Below are 17,560 nucleotides of genomic sequence, written 5' to 3' on the forward strand. Positions count from 1 at the left end.
TCCTCAAATATGTGGGCTGCCACATAGAAGAAGCAGCAGCAGCAAACTTGTTCTCTGTTGCTCCTGAGGGCAGGAATATTTGTGTTTATTTATTTAGCACATTTGTATACCACCCAAAACACATGTCTCTGGGCAGTTTACAAGAAAACACAGTTTAAAAATAAAGTTAAAACATTGAACCAATGGGTTGAAATTACAAGGCTGCAGATCCAGGCTAGGCATTAGGAAGAAGTTCCTAACTGTAAGAGCCGTATGCCAGTGGAAAAGGCTGCCTCTTTGCCGTGTTGGGCTCTGCTTTGCTGGAGGTTTTCTAACACAGGCTGGACAGGCATCAGTCAGGGGTTCTGTAGCTATTTCCTCCAATGAGCAGGGTTGGACTAGAAGGCCTCTCAAGGTCCCTTCCAGCTCTGTGATTCTGTTCATCTTACCAAACGTAGAGCCTGCCATCATGTTTTGCAATCCAGGAGATTCTCAGCCTTTAACAGAAGATTGCAAGTGGCTAGCTCTCATTGATACAGGCGGAAAGGCAGACCACGCTTCCGAGGGTTTATTCTGAAGGTAAGCTGCACTGTGTTGTAAATGCATAAAACTTTATTTTCCCCACCTAACAAAATCATCTTGAAATTCATTTGGTCCTCCTGGACAGGCATTTGCCCTCTGGCATTGCACTTACTTGGGCTGGGCTTTTGGCTTCATCTTCTAGCCTGGCGTGTGTTCGAACACGCTTCTCTGCCTCGGTCAGGGAGAGACGTGGCTTCTTTCTCTGGCGACTGGAAGACAAATGGCCAGTGCTGTGCACTCTTGGAGCCTGAGTGGGAATTTAGAGAAGCCAAGTCAGAGATGTTTTTTACCAGGACTGGTCCTAATGTTAGAAAGGGCCTTATAAGGTTCCTCTACGATTTTGTTTCCCAGTTCTTAAGGTTTCCTCCATCTCCTTCTCCATCCTTCTTCTCTTTCTTCTTCTTCCATTTCTGGGTTTTTTGTTTTGGTTGGTTGGTTGGTTTTGTCCTACTGAATAATATGTTTTTGATCTTTCTTATGAAAAGCCCTTTCAAGCAAATGATTCTAAAGAAAGGAGAACTAAAATTTCAGAGGCCAAACTGAACATGAACAAACTGAACAAACTTTGGTAACATCACTGACCCTGCTTGCTTTCCACCCCTGTAAAGAGCCTGTTGGGAAGGTATGCTGTTTTGGATTGGGACCATAGCAGGTGTTAGGGTTAAAGCCCCTCTTACCCCATCCCTGTTTCGGATCCAAATCAGGCTTCCTGCGTGTGCCTTTGGCAGGAGGGAAAAGCAGATGTGACAGACCCAGCGATGTAATTAAAACAGCATCTAGTGGGGCAGCATGGATGCTGCGTTAGGCAGGTAGTTCATTTTGAAGAGAAGGAGCCTTTTGAAATCACCGTGTGTGAGTCCGTCCATCTATCTGTCTGTGTTTTTCCCTCTAATAACTTTTCTGTTTAGAGTCTGATGCAAAGCAAATTCACAGCACATGGGAGGGGGACCTAGGTGACTCGATAGGGGGTATTTTTCTGCCAATAATAATAATAATAATAATAATAAATCTTATATTTTAAATATTTATACCCTGCCCCTCCAGTACACTACTGCTTGGGGTGGTGGACGACATCAACAAAACAGATACAGTGTAAAATAAATGATTAATAAAGTTAAACAAGTAAAAGACTAGGCTAAAACCACATTCAAAATTACAAAATTAGAAGTTTCAGATTTAAAATTATTAATAAAATGCTAATAACTGAGAACTAAAAAACCTTCCAGATTCAAGCAGCAGATAAAACATTTTAAAGTCTTTTTTAAAAGATGTGTTTTCAATTGTCTTAACAACACTGAGGGGGTTTAATTAATTTAAATTGTTTTTTAAAACACAAATACCATGATGTTTCACGATGGTGGCCACTTAAGGCATTGACAGCACCCCTTGGTAACCCATTTGCTGACAGTTGGGTACAAACAAAATTCACAGCACTCCTAGAGCACTCCAACTGAGGGGGTATTTATCTGCCAGTCCACCATGTTGCTTCAAGATGGTGGCCAAATATAGACAACACCTCTTGGTAACCCACGCTCTTGTTGGAAGTGAAGGACTCTGCGCTGACTCATGCCTCGGTGACAGAGGGGGGACAGACTAGTGAGTCAGAGGGCTAGAGAGGTCAAGACATTGGTCACCCCTTCTCTACTGCTCTGACACTATCCCTTTGATATGTAGATTGCTATTCTTAGGGACTTCCTTCCTTCCAGCCACTTCCTTCTTCCTTTTCCTCCTTCCCTTTCTTCTACCTTGCAACATGCAAGCTCCTCTCTCCCTGCACCATGTGAATCCAGCTAGCTAGACTGATTAGAGATCCTATCTCTCCACTTTCCTATCTAGAATGGAGTTCACTAATAAATACTCCTTATATTGATTTGAAACGATGAACAGGCTCCTAGTTATTTTGCTCTCAGTGTACACGCATGCCTGGGCAGACTCCTCTGTGTTGTGCCTCTGTGCACTCTGCTATATTAGAAGGGTATCTCTTACCAGAGAGAATTCCCAACAGTGTTTACAGCCGAACACAAACCAGTTTAACAACACGTGGGATGGGGGTCCTAGGTAAGAGTCACCAAGTTAAAAGAAGCCGAAAGTCGGCTCCATTAGTTCTGCTGAGAACCTTTTGGTTGGTTCTCAACAGAATGTGAGATCGCTGGGGAATCTTGGTATACACACATTACAAACCTTTATTTACTCATGATGGTTACTCATAGCAGTAGGGGGACAAAGGCCCCTGTCTGTTCTGCCTTCTCCTCTAACTGAAGAAGGAATTTGGGCAGTGTGGCTCAACAGCCTGGCTAGGTCTTTGACCTGCTGTACCTGACTTCTCAGTGTGGCTTGCTCTTCCTCAATCTGCTGCTCTAAAGACTGTTGATGCTGTTCGCGGTCCAAGGATACCTGGCGATGGACATCTTCTGGCGGAATATAAAGATGCTTCCACTCTAGGCTCAGGCTGATGGAACCGTTGGGTTTCCCTGCTTGGTCCGTGAGGACAAAATCTCCTGTGCGGGCAGGGAAAGAGAAGGTGGGAAATGGATCTGGGTTGACATTTTGGTACACAGTGATTTATTTATGTATTTATTTTTACATTTATATCCTGCTTTTCCTCCAAGGAGCCCAGAGCAGTGTACATGGTTATTTTTATCCTTACCAAAACCCTGCAGGGTAGGTTAGGCTGAGAGTTAAGTGACTGGCCCAGAGTCACCCAGTGAGTTCCATGGCTGAATGGGGGTTAGAATTCAGGTCTCCCCGGTCCTAGTGCAGCACTCTAACCACTACACTACACTGGCCTACGAACAAAAATGATGGATTGATAGAGTGCCATCAAGTCGCTGTTGACTAGTGACCACATAGATAGATTCTTTCCAGGGTGATCTGTCTTCAACTTGGCCTTTAAGGTCTCTCAGAACAAAGATGACCACCCGGTAATTAGTTTTCTAATGCAAAGTTTGCTCTGAACTTTTGTATAAATGTAATAAATAAATAAATTTCCATCGTAATGCTGCTGCTTCTCTTGGACAATAACTGGAGTTTGGTTTCATTAGTTAGTCTTTTGAAAAGAAAGTTCCTATAGCTTTTTCTCCACTCACTTTAGGTTGTTTTTTAAAAAATATTTTTGCACTTATGGACCCTCAAGATCCTTATCCATGGACCCCCACCCTATTTATAATGCGACAGATTATCATTTTATAATTCAAGGGAAAGAAGGGACATGCCATCTTTGATTATAAATTGTGTTTGATGAGCTACTCCTCTCTCTCTCTCTCTCTCTCTCTCTCTCTCTCTCTCTCTCTCTCTCTCTCTCTCTCTCATATATAACATTATAAATGGGGTGAGGTCCATGGGTAATACTTGAGGATCTTGAGGGTCCATAGTGCAAAATTTCTTTCTTTCTTTCCCCACAAACACCAGGTTAAGAACTACTGCTTTAAATGAACACAATGTATAACAAGCAGGACAGGAAAGTTATGATCACTCCTTATTGCTTGTCTCCAGGATCTGGTATTCAAAGGCATACTGCTTCTGAACATGGATGCTCCATTCAACTATCATAACTAATAATGGTCAATGGACTGGATGATCAACTTCATTCATTCATTCATTCATTCATTCATTCGATTTCTATACCGCCCTTCCAAAAATGGCTCAGGGCAGTTTACACAGAGAAATAATAAATCAATCGGATGGATCCCTGTCCCCAGAGGGCTCACATTCTAAAAAGAAACATCAGATAGACACCAGCAACAGTCACTGGAAGTACTGTGCTGGGGGTGGATAGGGCCAGTTACTCTCTCCCTGCTAAATACTTATGTACATACATGCATTAATTAGTTTTAATTGTTTTAATGCTAACCTGGTTTACAGGGTTTTAATGGTTTTGTTTTTTAAGATGTTTGAATTGTTATTGGTTTTAATGGTTTCTGTTTTAATTGTAAACCGCCCTGAGCCATTTCAGAAGGGCGGTATAAAAATTGAATAAATAAATAAATGAATGAATAAAGAGAATCACCCTGCAATTTCTCAGAATGACGTGTTTTTCTATCGTTTATTGATTACCTTTATATCTTGCCTTTTCCCCACCATGGAACTCAAGACACATCCATGGGATCAGCCCCAGGCAGTCTCGGTCCCACCCAAGCAGTGACCCAGACCCAAACCGTCTTAGCTTCAGCAAGGTTGCTGCATCACATGCCTTCAGACTATGAACAAAAGAACAGCCCTGCCAGATAAGGCCCACAGAAACCCATCTAGCCCAGCATCCTGTTTCACACAGTGGCCCACCAGATACCTCCGGGGGGCCCACAGGCAAGAGCTGAGGGCATGGCCTCTCTCCTGCTGTTGCTCCCCTGCAACTGGGATTGAGAGGCATCGTTCCTCTGGTGGCCTATAGCCACTAGACTAGTAGCCATTGATAGACCTTTGTCTTGAATGACTTTGTCTATGAATACTACATCTCCATGTCAGGGAACTGAACCCCGGTCTCCCAGGTGACAAGCAGGGATACTCACCACCACACTAACAAGGAGAGAACTGCCTTAAGACTGCCATCAGAAGACCATTGCATTCCCTTTTAGCAAAGAATTAACTTCCCTGAAGCTTTTTACCTTAAGCTTGGAAAGCACCGTGATGTTGATATATCTAGAACCAGAAGGATGCAGCCAAGAAAGGAAAGGCAAAGACACAGGACTGAAACACTCAGGTACACACGCAGGTACAGGGGCTGAAGATGCATGTCTCACCTGTGACACTACGTCCATGGGCTAGCGGCAATAGTGGGATCTGGGCTTTGCCCAGGTAGCTACCAGGTTCTGGATCTTCATCGTCAAATACATACACCCAGAGGCTTTCTAGGAGCAGGTAATGGTGCAGCTCAGGTGTGATGCGCAAAACGAATTTCTGCAGGTCCCCGTAGTGGGGGTTGCTGCTCGAAGGGATGATGAATGTGTCATGGTCTGGGAAGGTGAAGAACTGGTACATGGCGTACGGGCTGGGCTGCGAGCCAAGCCAGCGGCTGCGGAGACTGGCGCAGCCTTCAATCCGCACACGGAATTCATTCCAGCCAGGGCCCAGGGCCTACCGGGGATAGAGAGGATACGTTGATGCAACAACAAGGAACAAAGCAGTCTGGTGCATCCTGTTTCTTGGAGTCTGAGGCCTGCTGATTGCAACTTGCTTGAGAGCTAGACTGCTAGCGATGTGTTTGTGTGTCACTACCAGGACTTCTTCATTAAAGGGTTCAAGTATGGGCCCACAAAAATATGTGGGTTGAAGTATATGCCTAGTATGTGAATGTTATCTGAGCCTGTGGTGAGCATAGTGAAAAAAACAAAAGTTAGCAACCAGAGCAGGAGTCTGTGCTCTAAGCTGGGTCTCCCTTCATGTAGGGGAGAAAAGGGATTGTTGTACAGGTTATATCTAATGGTTAATATTGTTAGCTTATTTTGTGACTGTCTGAGCGTGTCAGCATAAACAATGATCAGCAGATTAACAGATTTGATGCCGTTCACACATACTGTATTTACCCAAATACAAAATGACTTTGCATTTAAGATGAGCCCCTTAAAAAATAGAGGTGAAATACTGGTTATATCTACATTTACTCGAAAGGGATTGGACTCTGAATTTAAGATGCCTTCCCCCCACCCCAACGATTTCTAACATCAAAGAACTTGGGGGGAAACCTACTCTTGGATTCAGGTAAACACAGTACCGTTGTTTTTATGTTATTTAAGGGGACTTGACCCCCACACCAAGAGCTTAAATGTATCAACTCCCTTCCCAATCAGAAACTCAAAGATGTGGAATACCTGGTAAGAAACCTAAAGTATTTTCAACACCTTTCCCCCTCAGAAGTGGAATTGTGAGGGTTTTGAGGGATTATTCTTCAAGCTGATAAATTTCCCGCCCTTCTTGTTCAAGCTCTCCTTCCCCTGCTCCTGACTGCCGGCGTTCCATTAGCTCCACCCACCTGATTGTGATTTGTTTGTGTATTGGACAGATAGCGATTTGTATGTGTGCCAGCACTAGGATTTCATGACTAAAGGGTATGCTGAAAAGGGCAACCAGGCGAGCATTATGTTGAAATGACGGCGACATAGAGAACATTGTTGCACAGGCACTTTGTTAATTTGGATGTCAAGCCAGATATTATTCTTCATGACGCCCCAGCTCCCCTTCTTACCCCTGCTTCTTGCTGCTGCCAGCTCTGCTGAGCCACTGGAGCATGTGACGGTGCCACTCCAGCAGACAGGTAGCCCAGTGCTTTGGCCCGCTGGCGGTACAGCCTCAGGATCTGCTCGATGGGAAAGCGAAGCCTCGTCCAGTATTCCAGGAGGCCATAGTCCTCTCCATGAGGACCTAGAACCACATTGGCACGATTATTAACAGGAAGCCGGCAGGCAGGTTGTCAGAAGGTTGTTTTGGGGTGGAAGAAACAACAAAATGGAGGCATAGAATCAGGAGGTGCACAGGCAGCATGGATAAGAACATAGGAAGCTGCTATATATTGAGTCAGGCCACTGGCCCATCTAGCTCAGTATTGCCTACACTGACTGGCAACAGCTCTGCATGGTTTCAAGCAGGAGTCTTTCCCAGCCTTACCTGGAGAGGTTGCCAAGGATCGAACCTGGAACCTTTTGCATGCAAAGCAGATGCTCTTCCACTGAGCTACAGGCCCACCCTTGATAGATTGGGTTAACAGGGATAAATAGGGGTGTGCAGATTATATGGACAATTCTGCAGTTAATCACAAGGTAAACACTGTCCACCTTTTGTCCCAGTTTTGCTATCCAGGTTTAAAGTGAACGCATGTCCAGTTGTTCACATAAAAATATGTGCAGGTTTACAGACATGTACAGCGTAATGTCTGAATGGGGCTTGTGTAAAACATGCATGTGATGAAAATGGCGAATAGGGTGGTGCCACGGGGAGGCATTTGGCCACAGCCTCCTACTGGCCTACCTTATAGGGCTGTTGCAAAGACTGGTGTAGTAATGTATGCAAAGTATATTGACTACTTGAACTGTCATATATAAGTGCATTATTATTATTAGTAGTAGTAGTAGTATGTATGCAGGTATTTATTTATAAATAAGACAGTAGTATTATGTATGCAGGCTCATCACTTCTGAAGGTGCCCTCACATTACAGTTACCAGGAGCAGATGTTAATTGGAAGTATTTTATTTACATCTGTCATGATAGACCTTCCAGGTAGTGTACCTGGAAGTATACACAGGTAGTGTACAGAAAAATTAAAAACCACCTACAATCAAATCCAAATAAAACCACAGAACCAAGTGGCAACAGTGGCACTTAACTAGAGCCTTTAACCAGAGCCCAGGCAAACATGGCTGACATGAGTAAAATTACTCAGAGTAGTTCCATTGAAACGCAAAGGAATGCCTAACCTTTCCTTTCAATTTCAGCGGAACTTCTTTCAGTAATTTTCCTCATCATGTCACCTAAGTGCCAGAAAATACAGTACTAAATTAAGGCTGCTGGCGAGGACATTTTACAGTTTTGGGGGGGGCCATCCCAGAGAAGGCCCCGTCCCTGGTCATCACCCTCCAAGCCTTCGCAGACAGCAGAACCCAGTGTGCAGCGGGTGGAGCTCTTAATGAACAGGTAGGTCCCTATGAGATGTGGTTAGACCGGGACAATTCTCACCACGCAGGGCTGCCGTGGCATGAACTTGCTCCCCGCTCCCCAGCGCTTCGCCAAAACGCAGCCAGCAGGAGGCCAGGGTGGTGTGGTCAAGTGCCGAGGCGAGGTGGAGGTCGAGGCGGGTGCTGGCCCCCTGCAAGTACCGCAGGAAGAAAGGCTCCGCCTGCACCACGTACTGGGAGGTGAAGTTGTAGGAGGGCCGGGTGCCGCGCACCATGGGCGTGCAGTGAGTCTCGAAGTCGTAGAAGGAATACGTGCAGAAGGTGACGGGCTCAGGGTCCCCGAGCAACCGCAGCGCCTCCTCTGACAGCACTGCGCTGGAAATATGCAGCTCAAAGAGGTTCTCTCCACGCCGCAGCTGCGGGGCCTTCTCGGGATCTGCGTCCATATATGCATTACCATCATCTGGGAGATATGGGACTGTCCTTGTTCCGTAAGCCACGTCCTTCAGCTGCTCTGGGGGAAGAGACAGGAGGAGCCTTAAAGGCCCATTCCCCTTGGGCCTAGACACACAAACACACACACACACACACCCCTTGGGACACTAAAATGTGAAAAAGCATATTCTCCAAGAAATTATCCTAAGTCAAATCGGCTTACAACTGTTTGGATTTAAACATCTTGTTTCCATTTTTAAAACAACATTCACACTTAAGGTTGTTAAGTTCCAGGAAGAGAAAAATTCCCAAAGCGGAAAGCACCAGCATTAAATTTGTTATGCTTACACTCAACTACCAACGTGCTGCCACCTTGTGTAAAGGTAAAGTGTGCCGTCAAGTCGATTTCAACTCCTGGCGCCCACAGAGCCCTGTGGTTTTCTTTTGGTAAAATACAAGAGGGGTTCCTTCCATATTCTGCCTCCCTGCCTCTCCCTTCCTCGGTTGTCCCCTTTGTGCCTGTTGTTAGACTGTGAGCCCAGGGGCGTATCTAGGGTAGGGCAGGCAGGGCACGTGCCCCGGGCGCCACTTGAAGGGGGGCGCCGCCATTTTTTAAAATTAATTTTAAAAAAATGGCTGTTGAAAACAAAATGGCCACCGTGCATGCTCAAATGGCCTCTGTGAGGCCCTAGGCCATGACAGGCCTCACAGAGGCCATTTAAGTACGCGTGGTGGCCATTTTGTTTTCAGCGGCCATTATTTTTTTTAAAAAAATTAAATGGCCACTGCATGTGCTCAAATGGTCCCTGTGAGGCCCTAGAGGCCAGCGGGGGGCAGAGGAAACCTTTGCAGACTCTCCATGGCCATTAGGAAGCCCCCCAAAGGGGCTACAGGTTTTTTTTTAAATTAATATAATATAAGTCACTGTACACATATTCAGATATGTGACTTGTATGTGACTTTCAGACTTTTATTTTTCAGCTGATATTATGGTAAAGTTATCTGAAAGATGAGTGTCAGATGTTTGGACAGGGAGCGCAATTTCAGTGCTTGCCCTAGGTGCTATTTTCCCTAGATACGCCTCTGTGTGAGCCCCTTGGAGCAAGGACCTGTCTTCTCATTCTTCCTCAAGCATAACTCATACAGATAGCACTGTCTGAAAAAAGCAAGAAAAAGCAAACAATATAATGGTCCTTACAAACAAGATGTGTAAGGCAATCAACAATATTTATGATAGGTCATTTTTGTTTATGATTGTTCCAGAATATAGAATTTGCAACCAGGCAATGGAGATTTGCACTCGGAAATCAGATTTCAGATCTGTGGGAAATTTTGCAGAGTGATCCGTTCTCAAGGTTGTGCGAGGAAGAAAGCAACATTTTAATTTTCTTTCATTTTTAATGCCATTTTCATCCATTTCGCTTTTTCATGTCATTCAGGATTTTAGTTTCTTTTTGTTGCTCCACCAAAATTTGCATCTTTTAATTAAAAAAAGCGGGGGGGGGGGCGGATTACCAAATAGAAGGTGTTACCCACAGGCAGGTGTGAGATCTTCTCGCTTTTTAGACATTAACCAAGAGATTATGGTGGCAGCAGGGAAAGGAAGTCACAGAAGAGAAGGAAAAGGCAGAGATATACTACCAAGGGCTTCTCAACCAACATGAGGACTGGAAGCTTGGATATCTTTCTTAAATATAAGCTAAGATGTGCGGGGGGTGCTAAATCTCCAACATGTGCTTCCACAGAAGAACCACATGTGCTGCCACAGGAAAACCACTGCGGTATGGAATGCATATCGCCTGTGTGGTCTAAGCAACAGAAGTTGACAGTGGCTTTCTGCAGTGCGCGTACCTTCAAGTTGGCGGATGCGAGCACTACGCAGGTCCAAAAGCTGGGCCATCTGATGCTGCCTCTCTTCATGCTGCTTTTTCTCCCGCTCAGCCTGCTGCAACACTCCATCCAGCTCCACCTCGGACCAGAATATACCCACAGTCAGCATGGGACAGTGAGTCACAGACCCAGCTGGACAGCTCTCAGGAGGACTCAGTTCCCCCCCAACACCGCCTGTTACATCTAGATCACGGGCAAGCAAACTGGGCTCCCCAGCTGTCGTGGAACTACAACTCCCATCCAATGAATCGTGGCGGGGGGATGATGGGAGTTGTAGTCCAACCACTGCTGGGAAGCCCCGTTTGCTTGCCCCTGATCAAGAGTGAAGTGGAAACGGCTGCTCTGACATGGGTCACAGCCTCCCAGCACCCTTTGCAAAAAGAAGGGTGCATGCATGGCGCAGAGAAAGTGGACCGAGCGCAATTCTTCTCCCTCTCACATAACACTAGAACCAGGGGGCATCCCATGAAATTGGTTGCCAAGAAATTTAGGTCCAACAAAAATGGAAGTACTTTTTCACACAACGCATAATCAGCCTGTGGAATTCTCTGCCACAAGATGTGGAGTTGGCTGCTAGTTTGGATGGCTTTAAGAGGGGTATGGATAGCTTCATGGAGGAGAGGTCTATCAATGGCTACTAGTCGGAGGGCTACAGGCCACCTCCAGTCTCAGAGGCAGGATGCCTCTGAATACCAGTTGTAGAGGATTCACAGCAGGAGAGAGGGCATACCCTCAACTCCTGCCTATGGGCTCCCCAGAGGCATCTGGTTGGCTACTGTGTGAAACAGGATGCTGGACTAGATGGGCCTGATCCAGCAGGGCTGTTCTTAAGCAGTGTGTGTCTGCTGATAGACTGCTCAAAGGCTCCTCCTCCAAAGCACCCCAAACCCTGCAGCGACCCCCCCTCCGCCCCTGGTCCCATGTGCCGGATGAACCGCTCTTCCTCCTCGTTTCACCTGGTAGTCCCGGTTGATGCGGTGCTGCAAGATAAGCATGTCCCGGGTTTTCTCCAGCTCCAGCACGGTCTCGGCATGGGCGGCCTCTGTCTCGTGAAGCCGCCGCTTTAGGCTTCGGTGGGGGAATGCCTCTTCCTTTTCGGCCTCTCCGGAGGTTCCCTCCATGTGCATTGCCTGCGAGGAAGAGGAGATGGGAGGAGAACTGTGGCTTAGAGGAAGAGAATCTGCTTTCCATGCAGAAGGCCCCAGCTTCGGTCCCTGCCAGCCTCTCCGGGCATTGCTGGGAAAGACCCATCCGGAGCCCTCGAGGGCTGCTGCCAGTCAGTGTGGGCAATACTGAGCTAGATGGACCAAGCGCCTGACTCAGTATAAGGCAGCTTCCTATGTAACCTATGGAGGAGGAGAAACAAAGCTGTATGGGACTGCTACACCAAATCAGCAGACACCGGGCCAATCCATGGCTTTGGACCATCAACAGTATGGATTATTTTAGTCCTCTATTGCCAATGAGTTCCATCTGTTGTCGCCACCTTTCTCTTGGTTCAAGTCAGTTTCACTTGGAATGCTCTTGGGGGTGGTCTTCTTCTTGAGATATCCTACACTACGCTGCAGGCGATAGAAGCTTGCAAGAGCTGGTTTGAAGATGAGCGTTTTTGCAAGAGTTCCGCTGTGGTTTAACTAAGACGAGAAGCACTGAGAAGCACTCGCTGATAATCTTAAAGCTGTTCCAGTTCAGTTATCCCTGCTTCTCTATCCTTCCCTCTAACACCATAGACCTCCTTTTCAACCAGGGCTATACAACTCTGGCTGTCCAGCTGTTGTTGGACTACAACTCCCATCATCCCCAAGCCACAGTGTCCAGTAGTCAGGGATGCTGGGTGTTCTCATTCAACAAAGGCTGGAGGGCCCAGGTTATACATCCCAGATGTATAGACTCAGTGTGCTCCACCTCCTTTTGGCTTCTCCCATTCCCTTGCCTCCTCTCACTCCCCAGTCTTCAGCTGCCTAGGTTTCCAAACCCCTTGCCCCATAGCCCCTGCTGCAGAGAGGCTTTGAGCATGGGTACTTCCACCTCAACCCCAAAGTGCACCCCTTCAGCCACATTAGTTCCCAGCTTAGCATAGGGCTATCAAGTCCAGTTCTCTTGCTAACCCTGTACCAACCCTGGTTTCACAGTGCTAACCCTGGTTTCTCCCAGGACTCACCTGGCTTGGGTTGGACTGAGGTTCTTGCTCTCTAGCTGGGTTTTCAAAAATGGCAGCCTTCTCCAGTGAGGGCTCCGTTTCCTGTGCATGTGTCAGCAGCAAATGGCTCACTTCCTGCTTCAGCGCCTCATTCCAAGCTTGTGGGAAGAGACAAAGGCCAGGGCTGAATCACTGGGTTGCCATCTGGCACGGTTTCAACAGGCCTGAACTTTCTTGCTCCATGACCTGGATGCCATTTTTTTAACCTTTGTCCCAATACTAAATGACAGGCAACTTTAAATGCTAGTCAGACAGTCAGACGATAAAATACGGTGCTGGAGAAGACTTTTGAGGATACCATGGACAGCCAGGAAAACAAACAAATGGGTCACAGAACAAATCAATCCAGAATTTTCACTCAAGGCACAAATTACCAGGCTCAAACTATCATACTTCGGACACATGATGAGAAGACCCAGCTCCCTTGAGAAGTCCATAATGCCGGGAAAAGTTGAAGGAAAGAGAAGAAGAAGGTGACCAGCAGCAAGGTGGATGGACTTGATTAAGCAGCCATGATTGCTCCACTGAGAGACCTTCAAGGCCAAGTTGAAGACAGATCATCCTGGAGAGAATCTATCTATGTGGTCGCTAAGAGTCAACACCGACTTGATGGCACTTAATCAATCAATCAATCAATCAGAATACAAGATGATCCTGAATTTAAGACGATCTCTTTAAAAATATGGGTCAAGTATAGGTTATACTATTTACCCCCAAAAGAAGAGGACCCTGAATTTAAGAAGAACCCCGCCTGCCAATTTCTAATATCAAAGAATTTGGGGAAAAACTAGACTCCGATTCAGGCAAATACAGTAAGAACAAAGAGGTTGGAACTTTACATGAAAAAGCTGGAATTCCCAGCGATTGGCCATGTGCAACTGGGCATCATTTGGTACCAGAGTGAACAGCCTATTCTGATGCATGGGGAAGTTTCCGTTGTTGATCCAGTCTCGCAAAGTCCCTTTCTCATCTTCCCCAGGCTTTGCCAGAAGTCCCAAGCAGGTCTGCCCCTCCCTCCACTGCCAATGACGCCTGAGGAGGTGTGGCAATTGTGCTCTCGCCCAGGGGTTGTCAGCCTCGGCTCCCTAGACATAGTTGAACTACAACTCAATGGCCTTTGTAGCTGGGAATTTGGCCATTTGGCCAATCCTCTTTGGCCATAGTGGCTGGGGATGATGGGATTTGTAGTCCAACAACATCTGGGGACCCAAGGTTGGCAACCCCTGCTCTAGCCCATGCTCTCCTCACCTCCTCTTCCGCTCCTTTTGCCTCTCTTTACCACAGTGGGAGCTGCCATGAGATTAGAGGGTACCTGGGGACGCAGAGCGCCTCTGCCCATCTGCCACCCGAGGCCAGTGCCTCAGTCAGCCTCATGGATAGGCCGGCTGTGAGCAGCCTTTACCAGCAGTCTCCACCCCTCACCTCTTTCCTCTTTTAGCTGCTCCTGAAGCTGCTGCTTCTCAGCCCTCACTGATCTGAGTTGCTCTTCCAAAGGAGGGACGTTGTCCTTCTGGGGCACCTCGTCCAGATTCTGCTGGGCAACGCTGATGCAACTTAAGAAAAAGAGGCACGGTGGGAAAGGGGGGGGGGTTCAAGAAAAAGGTTTTCAAAACAGCTCACATAGCAAAAGGAAAGGAACAAGATGTTCTTCTGGTAAGAACTAATCTGCATACTTTCCTTTCACGATAATCTTAATTGATAATTAGCATCTTCACAAGTTACCATCTTCATTTCCACCTCAAACTTTCACACATCTGCTATCTTGAATTGGGGACTGGGGTGTATGAAATCATCACAAACAATGACATTGAGGTGTCCCTATGTGTCCCTACAACTGTACCAAATTTGGTTCAAATCGGTAAGGTGGTTCACAAGTTTACCCAGTTGTGCCTCAAATGATGCCAAGGAGGGAAGTTGGAATCTTCTGTATGCTTGCAGAAGATACCTTCAGGGCATGGGGCTGCTCTGGGAAGAGTACCAGCAATGCAGAAGGTTCCATGTTCTCTCCATGAACCTTGGAGAAGCTGCTGCCAGTCTGTGCAGACAATACTGACCTAGATGGACCAAGGGTCTGACTCCGTAGAAGGCAGCTTCCTATGTTCCTAACATTCACTCGTCTGCCAACTTGAATCAGGGCGGATGACATCATCACAAACTATGCTGTTGAGGTATCCCAATGTGTCACTAGAACTCTACCCAATTTGATTCAAATTGGTCCAGGCATTGCAAAGTTGTAAGGGACACACACACACACACACACACACACACACACACACACACACACACACACAAACACACACACACAGAGAGCTGGGTGATCTCATAAGCTGGTAGGCGAATAAAAATAAGAAAATCGTTCCCTGTCCCAAAGGGGCTCAACAGTCTAAAAGGAACCCAAGGAAGACACCAGCAACAGCCATTGAAGGGATGCGCTGCTGGAGCTGGATAGGGGTAGCTGGCTCGCTCTCTCCACTTTAAAAGATGCCTCTTAGCTCAACCACAAGTTAGATATTTGCTATCACAGCTGGCTGGTTAGCTCAGTTGGTTAGAGTGCAGGGATTCTCAATGTTTGGGTCCCCAGATGTAATTGGACTTCAACTCCCATAATTCCCAACCAAAGGCCACAGGGGCTGGGGATTATGGGAGTTGAAGTCCAATAACATCTGGGGACCCACACGTTGAGAAACCCTGGGTTAGAGTGTGGTGCTAATAATGCCAAGGTTGTGGATTTGATCCCTGTATGGCCCACAATGATCCCTGTATGGCCCACACAGATGAAAGTTTGGGTGGTATATAAATTTGATAAATAAAATAAGTAAATGTTCTTTTGAGAGATGGGACCATACCTCAGTGGTAGAACATCTGCTTTGCATGCAGAAGGTCCCAGTTTTAGTCCCTGGCACCACCAGGGGCTTTTACACACAGCAGGCTTTACTACTGGTTTACTGGGAGGCTTTACTGTGAACTGCGAAGTTGTCCCAAAAAACTGACACAAATAATGGTTTTTTTTCACCCCAGATATAAATTGGGCTACACTCCAACGCACTGTGAAAAACCCAAAATGTGTGTGAACTGCTCCCCAATAACTTGCAGGGACTTCGGGGTAAATCTGGCCGATATGTGAATGCAGCCCCTTCCATTCCGGTGGAGATGTGAGTTAAAGGGCTTTAAAAGCCCCGTGTGGAAAACTCTCAGGAGGTTTTAAAGACAGGGCTATTACCCCGAATCTCCTTCGGAAGAGAGTGTGCGTGTTGACACACCAGCCAAACTTACCCCAAAGTCCCTTCGAAGCACTCCACACACAAATCGGGCTTTGTCTTCTGAATTCTAGCTTATCTTGATGTATTTCTGGGTTTTTAAAATGCTAGTCTTAAGCCACTTTTTCTGAAAACGCCGGAGGAAATAAGGAGAGGCACTGATGTAGAATCATTAGCATAAGAGGGATATTATCTTTAGATATGCAGATATAGCTCTTTAGAAATCTCTCTCTCCCCCCACCCGCACCATTGGCTAGACAGAAAACACAGAGGCATGCGATGTGAACTGGCACCAAAACAAAAGCCGAGAGCAGAGGGGCGGGGCTGCTTCCCTCAATGCCGTGAGTGTACTTCGAAGTGGCTTCGCTCAAAATTTACCCCGCAGCATGAAGCCATGTGCGAATAACTCCCTGGTAGGGCTGAGAAAGGGCTGGGCAGTGGTCTCTGAAGGAAAGCAAAGTCCAAGAGTTCACACAGATCCTAGATCTTTGTCTTTAATGTTTGCCAACTCATCTTTACCTCTCCAGAAGTTTGTCATAATCCTCCTTCAGCAAATCTCGTTCCTTCTCCAGATCTCTGACTCTTTCCTGAAACTGAGAGAGGGAGAGATGGGATCCTAATTCCACTTCTGACCAAATGCTTGGCCCAGCCTGGCGGGGTCAGATATTAACATCACACGGATCAAAGATTCCCGTTTCTTGCTTTCACTAAAAGACAACTGCGAAGTCTGAGAAGTTTCAGAAGCCTGAATAGGAGTCAAACTCCAAGAGAGGTGGTGGTTGACGTCCAGACTAAACAAACAAGGCTGTGCATTGTGATGAGTCACCCTAAATTCGGCTATCTTTGCAGCCACCCCCAGATCTTTTTTGGCAGGATCAGAGACCAAAAACCACCTTCTTCCCCTAGTTTGTTCTGTGGTGGAGGGAGGTATCTCTTCTGGTGATGCAGGAAAGGAAACAAAATGTTCCTATTCCTTGATAGTACTAAAATACGTTTTTGGGTTTGTTTTTTTAAAGCACAAGTTCTTAAAGCATGGTGGTTATGACGTTTCAGTGTACAGAAGCATATCAGTTTCTGGGTGCTGCCAAAACTCTTAATTTACAACTTACAGAGGTGTTGCTATTTCTCTGATAATAAACAGCTGTGGTTCTTTAATTCCTTTCTCCACCTTGGGGTCGGAGTGTCTCGCTTGTTTCTGAGCGGCTGCCTCCTTTCTGAGGATTCTCACAGGCAGTGGCTTCTTAAAGAGAGCGGATTTACCCCCCTGCCTCTACTTAAGCCCTGCTTCTCTCTTCCTAGATGTCGTTCCTGATCAGTATACTTTTTATTCCACCAGACTCCCAGCTCACCTCTTTCCCCTCTTAACCGTCTGACTATGCAGAATGACTGTATATACAAAACAATTCAACTATTTAGCTACTTTATTGTTTGGCATCTCCTCTACCTTTTAAAATATGTTTTTATTGTATTTGTTTTAGTTTGTTTAATCAATAGCTTTTAATCGATTGTTTGGATAGTATTTATGAATGTAGCCCAGGTATGCTTGCATCAGGCTTTCTGCATTAACCTTTAATTCTTCTTCTTTCTGGTTGCTATATTTACTGTTTGGTTCCT

General features: G+C 46.3%; 1 protein-coding gene across 1 annotated transcript in view; it reads right to left on the minus strand.

The window, feature by feature from the left end:
* The window catches only part of RPGRIP1 (RPGR interacting protein 1), a 22,654-nt gene extending 5,560 nt beyond the window's left edge, over positions 1–17,094 (minus strand). Inside the window, exons 1-11 of the mRNA XM_053263655.1 lie at positions 17,056–17,094; positions 16,466–16,539; positions 14,112–14,242; positions 12,651–12,787; positions 11,446–11,619; positions 10,451–10,568; positions 8,226–8,678; positions 6,740–6,915; positions 5,298–5,631; positions 2,878–3,059; positions 674–808 (exon numbers count right to left, since the gene is read on the minus strand). Of these exons, the coding sequence (XP_053119630.1) occupies positions 674–808; positions 2,878–3,059; positions 5,298–5,631; positions 6,740–6,915; positions 8,226–8,678; positions 10,451–10,568; positions 11,446–11,616 (1,569 nt within the window). The 5' untranslated portion in view covers positions 11,617–11,619; positions 12,651–12,787; positions 14,112–14,242; positions 16,466–16,539; positions 17,056–17,094. The remainder of the gene's footprint in view (positions 1–673; positions 809–2,877; positions 3,060–5,297; positions 5,632–6,739; positions 6,916–8,225; positions 8,679–10,450; positions 10,569–11,445; positions 11,620–12,650; positions 12,788–14,111; positions 14,243–16,465; positions 16,540–17,055) is intronic.
* Positions 17,095–17,560: the final 466 nt, after the last annotated feature.

This window comes from Hemicordylus capensis, chromosome 6 (assembly GCF_027244095.1).
Source record: "Hemicordylus capensis ecotype Gifberg chromosome 6, rHemCap1.1.pri, whole genome shotgun sequence".
In the NCBI taxonomy this organism is placed as follows: Eukaryota; Metazoa; Chordata; class Lepidosauria; order Squamata; family Cordylidae; genus Hemicordylus; species Hemicordylus capensis.